The sequence below is a fragment of the Thalassophryne amazonica genome, chromosome 5, assembly GCF_902500255.1.
Source record: "Thalassophryne amazonica chromosome 5, fThaAma1.1, whole genome shotgun sequence".
Classification (NCBI taxonomy): Eukaryota; Metazoa; Chordata; class Actinopteri; order Batrachoidiformes; family Batrachoididae; genus Thalassophryne; species Thalassophryne amazonica.
Window position 1 is genome coordinate 81,133,617 of NC_047107.1, and position 9,980 is coordinate 81,143,596.

Consider the following 9,980-nt stretch of genomic DNA (forward strand, 5'->3'; position numbering starts at 1 on the left):
GCCACTCTCCTTTTACAGCACAAGATTTCTTGGATTACTTCAAGAAGAAAATAGATATATAATAGCATGCCTTAACCCAGCCACGACACCCTGCTACTGAGGTGGGTCCCATCACTGAGGTATTACCTAGATTTACAGAATTTGATAGTATCTCACTAGGCATGCTGACAAAACCCGTAACATCTACAAAAAACACAACCTGCTTATTTGATCCCATACCAACAAAACTGTTTAAGGACCTGTAGCCCACTCTTGGGCAGACTGTGCTGGAAATTATTAATCTTTCATTAACCTCTGGACCTGTTCCTAAATGTTTCAAATCAGCAGTGATTAAACCATTACTTAAAAAATCTAATCTTGACCCTAGTGTATTGAAAAACTATAAGCCGATATAAAATCTATCATTTTGCTCTAAAATTCTGGAAAAGGTGGTTTCACGGCAGTTCGTGGACTACCTTACTGAGAATAATCTTTTTGAGCCACTGCAGTCTGCTTTTAGAAAATATCATTCCACAGAGACAGCGCTCACTAAAGTGGTGAATGATCTTTTGCTTGCAATGGATTCGGACACCAGTAGAGTTCTGGTGCTGTTAGATCTTAATGCTGCGTTTGATATTGTGGATCACCATATTCTACTCAGTAGGCTGGAGAATCATTTTAGGATTACTGGGATTGCCCTTGCATGGGTGACATCATACCTGACCAGTCATTCTCACTGTGTTTTGCACAATAACACTAACCTTAGAGACATGAAATTTGGGGTTCCACAGGGGTCTGTCTTAGGCCCTCTGCTTTTATCCCTTTATATAGCACCCCACATGTATAATATGTGCCCATAATATGGGCACATATTATGGCGTTTTAGGATTACCTTTCACTGCTATGCTGATGATACTCAGTTATACATGCCGATAACTGCTGGTAATCTTATCCACATAAAATCCTTAGAGGACTGCCTTGCATCAGTGAAAAGCTGGATGTCTAGCAATTTCCTACTTTTAAACCCTGACAAGACTGAAATGATGGTTCTTGGTCCAGTGAGACGTCGGCATCAATGTGATCAGCTAACGCTTAGCCTAGGCACGCTTAGCTGACCTACTTAAACCCTACGTACCGTCCCGGGCTCTGCATTCTCAGGGTGCAGGACTACTTTGTGTGTTGGTGAATAAAAGGTCTGTGGGTCACAGAGCTTTCTCTTAGTCTGTGGGTCACAGAGCTTTCTCTTATCATGCACCTGCTTTGTGGAATGATCTCCCTGCATCAAGAAAACAGTCAGATTCTGTAGAGACTTTCAAGTCCAGACTTAAGAAGACTTTTCCTTTACGTATGGCTAGCACACTAGCATAGTGTGGTACTATACTTTTAAATTAATTTTATTAGTAAAGAGAGCGGGCCGGCGCCTCAACTTTATCTAAAGTCTGAGTCTTTTAGTGAAGCTTAGGGTTCATGGCTGGTAATCACCTTATTATTTCTTCTGTTTTTCTTGTTGCTAAATGCTGATAAATTATACTGTATTTGTTGTCTTTCTGTTGGCTGATTGTTTTTTTCTCTCTGTTTAAGGTGTGGCTCCATCCAGAGATGAGAGTGGGTGTTTTTCTTCTGCAGGCCTCCTGTCTTGTGCACCAGCATGGACTCCCAAAATTTCCTGTTTAATTTCCTGTATTGTCTATTGTGTCGACAGCATGGCCAAAGCAGAGGGTCACCCCTTTGAGTCTGATCTGCTTGAGGTTTCTTCCTCAAATCATTAGAGGGAGTTTTTCCTTACCACTGTCGCCTGTGTGCTTGCTCTGGGGGTTGTTAAGGTTAGACCTTACTTGTGTGAAGCGCCTTGAGGCAACTTTGTTGTGATTTTTTGCTATATAAATTAAAATAAATTGAAATTAAAAAATGTGAAATTTAAAATTTGCACATTAAAGGTATACTGCCAATGGGTTTTTAATACTTAAGTCATAAAAATAATTTTCTTTGGCACCACTATAATTTTATTCCTTAGTATTTAGATAAGGGATTCATAATATGATATTGCCAATATGATGAAAATTCATGCTCTCTGGAAACAATTCAGAATTTCAACACCCGTGGGGGAGAAACTCAAGGGATCAGATGCTATGACCAACATGTGGTAGCTTGGAAGTCATTTACAAGAAATCTTATGGATGTTAATGTAAGCTGGGTCACAGGTAATCTCAAAACCTCACGAATGCACACATGTGCTTCCTCCCGTAGTTTGCATGACAGCGAGGAAGGAAAAGACAACATTCAATATGGGATTTCCCCCAGTTTATGTCATCTTCATTAAAATGAACTGTAATTTTGCAACAATTTACAAAATAAACCTACATTATAATGCTTGGATTTCGATAGAAACTAAATGTTCTGTTTTGTGAAATGTGAAAGGCCCTATAGCTTTAACAGAATAGTGACATAAACTTCAAAACAACAAAATATTTAAAATATACTTTACATGTGATACCCTTGTTTGACACAGACACTGTGTTTTTCTGACCTCCGCGTCCTCGCCAAAGAACCTGTACTTGTATCCACATTCCACTGCCAGCAAGGCACCCGGATGCTGCCGTTTCAGCTGGATGACCTGTTGCTCCAAGGGTGTGTACACACTCTTTGTGTGTTTGCAGGGGACGCTACCCTCTGCAGGAGAGCACTCTGCACCCTTTACTCTTCCTCCTGGCTTGGCAAACTGAGACAAACATGTACCCTGCAAATGACAAAAGAAATTTAGAAAGAAACTGGTCAATGCGGATTACACACACTTGTACTGGAAATAAATACTTTTTCTGAAACAAGGCACTGTTGTTAAAAAAGAAAGAATGGCCTAATATGCATATAGCAAAGATCACAACACAAATATATGCAGACATTTGCATTACATTTGCATGTTAAATCCATGTAGAACCATCCTGCAGTACAGTAAATACACTCATCATGGGCGTGAATGTCATGATCATTTGGGGCTTTTAATGATGTTCTTTGCCAGGGTGGAATGATTGTACAGCATGCATCATTAGTGACTTTGAAAAACAAGGACTGGGTGCACAAAACTTGAATTGATTTTGGATAATCTCTAATCCACACAGAGTCAAAATTATACATACAGTCTCAAATATGTACATACATATTTATAAGTGGTGCTGACGGTTCTACAATGTATTTTAACGTGACAAGGCCAAGGTTTATTAACTTCTCATTCGTGATCATGACTGACTACAACTGGTAGTTTCTCTTTGCCACCATAAAATAAAAAGGATGTGTTTGACAGCACCCAATGAACTGACCAATACTTCTCCAAGTCCTTTTAAAGTCATTAATGATGTATGCAATTTGAAAGCATCATTAAAACCCTAAAATTATCATGACATTCATGCCAAGGTCAAGGTCAAGGTTAACTTTATTATCCTAAAGGAAATTTGTCTTGGGCTTGCAATGCTGTGGTTAAAATAGTAAAAACACATACAATCATAAAACAAGAACATAATATACAAATAGGGGAACACAGGAAACAGTCAGTTAAAATTACAGTCTTTAGTGAGACCCCTCAACATCCAGTAATGCATCTGCAAATACTATCCAGATTTATTCAGAAGAGTAATAGACAAAAGAACAAAAGAATTTTTAAATCTGTTACTCTTACACATGACAGCACGATACCGTCTCCCTGATGGCAAGAGCAAAATTACAAATACATTTTATCTAACATCCACTGTGAGAGACATAATCAAAAAAAAAATCCGGAAATCACAATGTATGATTTTTTTCATAATTTATTTGTATGTTACTGCTGCAAATAAGTATTTCGACACCTGTGAAAATCAATGTTAATATTTGGTAAAGAAGCCTTTGTTTGCAATTACAGAGGTCATACGTTTCCTGTAGTTTTTCAGCAGGTTTGCACACACTGCAGCAGCGATTTTGGCCTATTCCTCCACACAGATCTTCTCTAGATCAGCCAGGTTACTGGGTTGTCACTGAGAAACACGGAGTTTGAGCTCCCTCCAAAGATTTTCTATTGGGTTTAGGTCTGGAGACTGGCTAGGCCACTCCAGAACCTTGATATGCTTCTTACGGAGCCACTCCTTGGTTATCCTGGCTGTGTGCTTCGTGTCATTGTCATGTTGGAAGACCCATCCACGACCCATCTTCAATGCTCTAACTGAGGGAAGGAGGTTGTTCCCCAAAATTTGTGGTCTCATCTGACCACATAACTTTCTCCCATGACTCCTCTGGATCATCCAAATGGTCATGGGCAAACATAAGATGGGCCTGGACGTCTGCTGATTTAAGCAGGGGAACCATCCGTGCCGTGCATGATTTTAACCCATGATGTGTTAGTGTATTACCCACAGTAACCTTGGAAACAGTGGTGCCAGCTCTTTTTAGGTCATTGACCAACTCCTCCCGTGCAGTTCTGGGCTGATTCCTCACCTTTCTTAGGATCACTGATACACCACGAGGTGGGATCTTGCATGGGGGCCCAGTCCGAGGGAGATTAACAGTCATGTTTAGCTTCTTCCATTTTCTAATAATTGCTCCAACAGTTGATCTTTTTTCACCAAGTTGCTTGGCAATTGCCCTGTAGCCCTTTCCAGCCTTGTGGAGGTCTACAATTTTGTCTCTGGTGTCTTTGGACAGCTCTTTGGTCTTAGCCATGTTAGTAGTTGGAGTCTTACTGATTGTGCGGGGTGGACAGGTGTCTTTATGCAGCTAACGACCTCAAGTAGGTGCTTCTAATTTGGAATAATAAGTGGAGTGGAGGTGGACTTTTTAGAGGCGGACAAACAGGTCTTTGAGTGCCAGAATTTCTGCTGGTTGGTAGGTGTTCAAATACTTATTTGCAGCAGTAACACGCAAATAAATTATTAAAAAAATCATACATTGTGATTTCCAGATTTTATTTATTTATTTATTTATTTTTATATTATGTCTCTCACAGTGGACTTGCACCTAAGATGAAAATTTCAGACCCCTCCATGATTTCTAAGTGGGAGAACTTGCAAAATCGCAGGGTGTTCAAATACTTATTTTCCTCACTGTATATCTACATAAACCCATCTCTCATTGTGAACCTGCTCATCTGCATACATTCCCTGGTGTTGTGGATGTGGTAAAGTGCCACACCAGCACATGCTCCCAGACTTGCCTTGATATATTAACAATGTCTATTATTTCCTTTTCATCTACTAGACTGAGATACACTGACCGTGGATTTCTATCCAGATTATCTTGCCCTGCTCCTTCTCTGGTTGTGCCTGGCTCAGCTATTTTTTCTGCTAATTCAGGCTTAATATTTACAAAGATTTATTAAATTCAAACCATAAACTACATCCTTCACATTATTTAGAGTTCCATCATTGTCAATAAAATTGCCTGCATGATTTGCGTGAATTGATCTGGTTGTAATTATACTATTCAACAAATTTCAAATATCTTTGATATTGTTTTTATTATGTCCTAATCTTATATTCCTTTTTGCATATCTGCATAATACTGGTTAACTTATTTGTAAAGTTGCTATATTTTTCTTCTGCCTCAAAAGTTCTGCTGACCCCCAAAACGTGAATCTGCTGCAAATCATGAATTATCCACAAACAATTATTTTGCTGCAAATCGTGAATAGAATATCCCACAAAACCTGAACGCAGGTCTCGCAAAAAATAAGTCGCAAAATGTGAATATCACTCATGATATATATTTTCTTTCAGTTTAACTAGTTTACAGTTCAATTACTTCAGGAATTTTTGATAGCAAACCCTGGTATCAAGCACCCGGCCCCCGTTGGGCGTGACCCACTCCGGAGATAGTGGCAGTTGGGGGGGTTGAGTGGGGCGGTACACCTGTCAAACGGTAACACAGGTGTCCTCAGGCAAACTCCTGGAGAACAGAAACCTCCCGTAGAGCAGAAGGGCAAAAGCTCGCTTGATCTTGATTTTCAGTATGACTGCAGACCGTGAAAGCGGGGCCTCAAGATCCTTCTGACTTGCCGTAGCCCATGTCCCGGGTTACGGCCTTATGGGGACAGAAGTCCCCCATTTTAGCCAGATACACCACCTGTGAGCTGGAGTTCCAGATGGTATTCGATCACCCGATGCGGGGGAAGACAACCTCCAAGAGGTTGCTTTATCTCCAGCAGGAGAACCGCAGTGTGGCAGCATTTTTAGTTGACTTCTGGATTCTTGCCATGGAGTCAGGCTGGAACGCCATTTGTTAATGGATTATCCAAGGCCCTCAAAGATGAACTGGCGATCCAGGACGAACCTGACTCCCTTGACAAGCTTATTTGCCTAACCATCAAAATTGATAACCGCTTAAGAGAAAGGCGGTGGGAGAAAGGCCAAAGGACCAGACGTTCGGCATACACTCAGCAACATCTGGATTCCGTACCTTATTCCTGGTGCTCCACCGGGAGCACACTCCCCGCACAGACATCGTCCCCTGTTGAGGAGCTTATGCAACTCGGCAGGGCTCGATTAACACCTGAAGAACAAAAGTGCTGTTTCACGGCCAGGGAGTGTTTGTATTGTCGTGCCCAGTATGGCGAAAAGCCAATGCTCACCAATACACCCCGGGCTATTGGTGAGCCGTACGCATGTCATGGGTGATTGCACCACTCGCACTAAAATCCACTATTCTGTTCCAAGATCAGTCATTTCTATCCCTGTCCTTGTGGATTCCGGGGCTGATGCTAATTTAATTGACCATAGCTTCGTCACTAAAGCAGACATTCTGGTGGAGGCACTCAACACTTTTATTTCAGTGAACGTGTTAGATGGGACTCCACTCCCCGAAATCACACATCAAACTGTTCCCAACATGCTGATCTTCTCAGGTAATCACCAGGAATCCGTTCGTTTTTTTTTTTGTTTGCACCGCCTCACTGTCGCTAGTGCTAGGGCATCTCAGGTTAGTTTTACACAACCCTGATTTAGATTGACCGACCGGTGCCATCACCTGGTGACGCGAAGCCTGCCACCTCAGGTGCCTTAAATAGTCTGTGCCCCTTATCCCCAGTGCCAGGAAGTTTAAGGTCATTCCTCCTGGCACTGGGGATAAGGGGCACAGACTATTTAAGGCACATGTCCCTATACAGTGACATGGCCTCCAGGAGGTATGTAACAAAGACTGTGCTTGTTTCCTTCCTCTGCATAGACCCTATGATTGCGCCATCGATTTGCTCCCGTGTACGCCCCTGCCTTCCAGTCGGCTTTACAATTTGTCACACCCAGAGAGGGAATTGATGGAGCGCTATATCCAAGACTCCCTGGCTGCCGGACTCATTCCACTCTCTTCCTCTCCCGTTGGGGCAGGTTTCTTCTTTGTTGGGAAGAAGGTACAGTTAGTCGTGTCTGATATGTCAGTGGCACAGTACCTGCTGTGGATCAACCAGTGCTGACGTCTCCTGTTTCTGCTCTGTGTGTCTCTGATCCTCCTCTGGTGGGTGGAGCCTCGTATCAGTGCCATGACGATTTGTAGCTTTAGGGGGGGAACAGCTACCGCTCCTGTAGCCACTAGCACTGCCTGTGTCTCCATCAGTGTGGCATGACTCAGCTGTGCAAGAGAAACGTTTCAGCTTCTCCATGGTAGAGGAGCAGAGGCGATTCGCACCTCCCACCGTCTGCACCTTCAGCTCTGAGCAAAGAAGGATAATAGTGAAATCATCATTATTATGAGATCAAACACACCTAGAAACTTTTATATAACGGCTGAGTGGATGCTTGTAATTTGATTGGTGCTTTGTATGTCACGTGACATGGATTATTCATCCCATTTGTGTTGTGTTGCATTTAGAGTGCAATTTGGTTCCATTTAGAGTGCAAATTTGGTTCCATACATTTGCGAACCCCGCCCACTAATGCAGGCAGCGTTTAGCTAAACATGCAGAGTTTGTTTTGCTGACAGACGATGATTTGGAGGAGCTAGTTGACAGTGCTAAATCTCCAAACACACACGCGCTCACGCGCTCACACACACACAAACACACACACACACACACACACACACACACACACACACACACACACACACACACACACAAAAAAACAAATCCACTGCACTGTAAGCAGTCTGGAGGCAAGAACAGCTGTCAGGAAGAAGTTAGAATGAAAAGCTGGACTAATTTCGGATGTGACTTTTTCACTTAAGTTTGCACTCCTATTTAAAGTTCGCGTTGGACTGTTGATGTCAGAGCAGCAGTGATGAACCAAAGCTGGACAAATTTCTGATGTGACTTTTTGTTGGAGTGAGGAGGTACACAGTCTTTTACTTGTGCAGCGATGCACAAAAATTTTAGTCCCTTTTCTGTTGTTTATAAATTAATAATATAATGTCAAATGACAAGGATATATTTTAGCTCTTATATAAAACAAATAATGAATTTTTTAGATTCTTTATTTGAGGTGAAAGCTGGAACAAACCATTCAATGAGCCTTGTTGAATGGTATATTCTGGCTTTCACCTCATTAAAAATTCGTACGATTAAACTCATAAACATTATTCATTATTCATTATTTGTACACTATATGCTGCATGCAACCTGCACCCTCCCCCAGACTTCACTTCTTTCTTCCTGATGCACCTCCAAACCTCATGAGGAGAGGTGACAATCTCTCTGCGATAAACTGACATGTCACCGACCCCGTGCTGTCAGTCTCTGCAGACACTTTTTGTTTTTCATTCCTGGATGAGGATAATGTGCATGTGGCTGTGAATGAGCTGATCTTCACCTTCAGCACTGTGATGTAAGTGCTGCTCACAGTCCTCCACCTGCTCATCCTGCACACAAAGTTTAGCTCTTTTTCTTGGCAAAGTGACGTCATCAGAGGAAAATTTCTGCTTCAGGAAAAGGAAAAGTCAAATACCACAGAAGGGACATATGTGAGTGTGTGAGGGGGAGAGAGAGAGACAGAGAGAAACACCTTACCCTGGCTTTAACCTGCTGCCCATCAGCACCAGTTTGTTTCACGGTACACGGATTGTTCGGTCTTCTGAAGTAGCTGCTGACTGACGTCTGAACGGTGCACGGCTTTTTCATCGACCTCGGCATGATGTACACAAATTATTTCAGCTACCTGATTTTCAAAACATAGCGGCGCATGTGCTGATGTCACAGTCGCGCCAATGACGCCGTGAGTCAAGCTACACCTCCATAGAGATTCGAGATACACGAGAAAGGACAGGGAGCTACTTGTTGCGATATTTTTGCCCGCCATCTTGGCATAGGAAGTGCTGGAGTTTGTTAGCCACCAATACACTAACAGAAACAAGTGGTTAGTGTCTTCTATTAACCGTACCAGAAATAGTCAGACATCTTTCATTGTTAATCGTGTTGGTAGTTTCAGTAAGAATTCTTTTAGTCATACAGGTGTTAAATTATGCAATGGTCTCCCTGTTTCAGTTAAATTGTTATGACTAAAGATGTTTTTAAGAAAAGTATTAAGGAATTCTTTATGACTAAACGTTTAGTTGATAATCATCAGGATTTTGTTTACTATTAATTAATTTGCTCTTTTTTTCTCGAGGACCACAATGGAAATAAGTGTTTATGCTTTTTTGTGTTATCCTCTGCAATTTTATATCTTGTTTGTATGTATTTTATGTGCTTGTATTTTATTGCCAAATAAATCAAAAAGTGCTTGTTTGCTTGGCGACCCCGAGTGCAAAACACGGGAGCAGCTGAAGGGACTTACTTGCTTTAATGTGTTATACTCGGTTTTATTTGTACCTTGTATTTTTTTTTTTATTGGCATGAATTTTGCCTAAATAAATCCAATCCAAACCGCACTGTAAACTTATTGCATACAAACCACAGTCCAGTGGCTGTGGCAGATACACCACACGTTCCTTCAAGATAAAAAGTTACATTACATTCATTCAGCTGATGCTTTTATCCAATACCAACGTAAAAGTGACAAATCACACTGATGTTACAATTTGAAGGAGGCACTTGTAAATATTAATCTTTCCATTTT

The 9,980-nt window shown here is 41.6% G+C and overlaps 1 protein-coding gene across 4 annotated transcripts in view; it reads right to left on the reverse strand.

The window, feature by feature from the left end:
- The window catches only part of msh3 (mutS homolog 3 (E. coli)), a 149,953-nt gene extending 140,823 nt beyond the window's left edge, over positions 1–9,130 (reverse strand). Inside the window, exons 1-4 of one of the 4 annotated variants that reach the window (XM_034170665.1) lie at positions 8,933–9,130; positions 8,736–8,841; positions 7,382–7,641; positions 2,507–2,716 (exon numbers count right to left, since the gene is read on the reverse strand). In XM_034170665.1, the coding sequence (XP_034026556.1) occupies positions 2,507–2,716; positions 7,382–7,641; positions 8,736–8,841; positions 8,933–9,055 (699 nt within the window). In that variant the 5' untranslated portion in view covers positions 9,056–9,130. Of the gene's footprint in view, positions 1–2,506; positions 2,717–7,381; positions 7,645–8,735; positions 8,845–8,932 lie in introns of all 4 variants that reach the window. The other 3 variants (XM_034170663.1, XM_034170664.1, XM_034170662.1) reach the window with 3 other exon arrangements.
- Between the last annotated feature and the right edge of the window lie 850 nt (positions 9,131–9,980).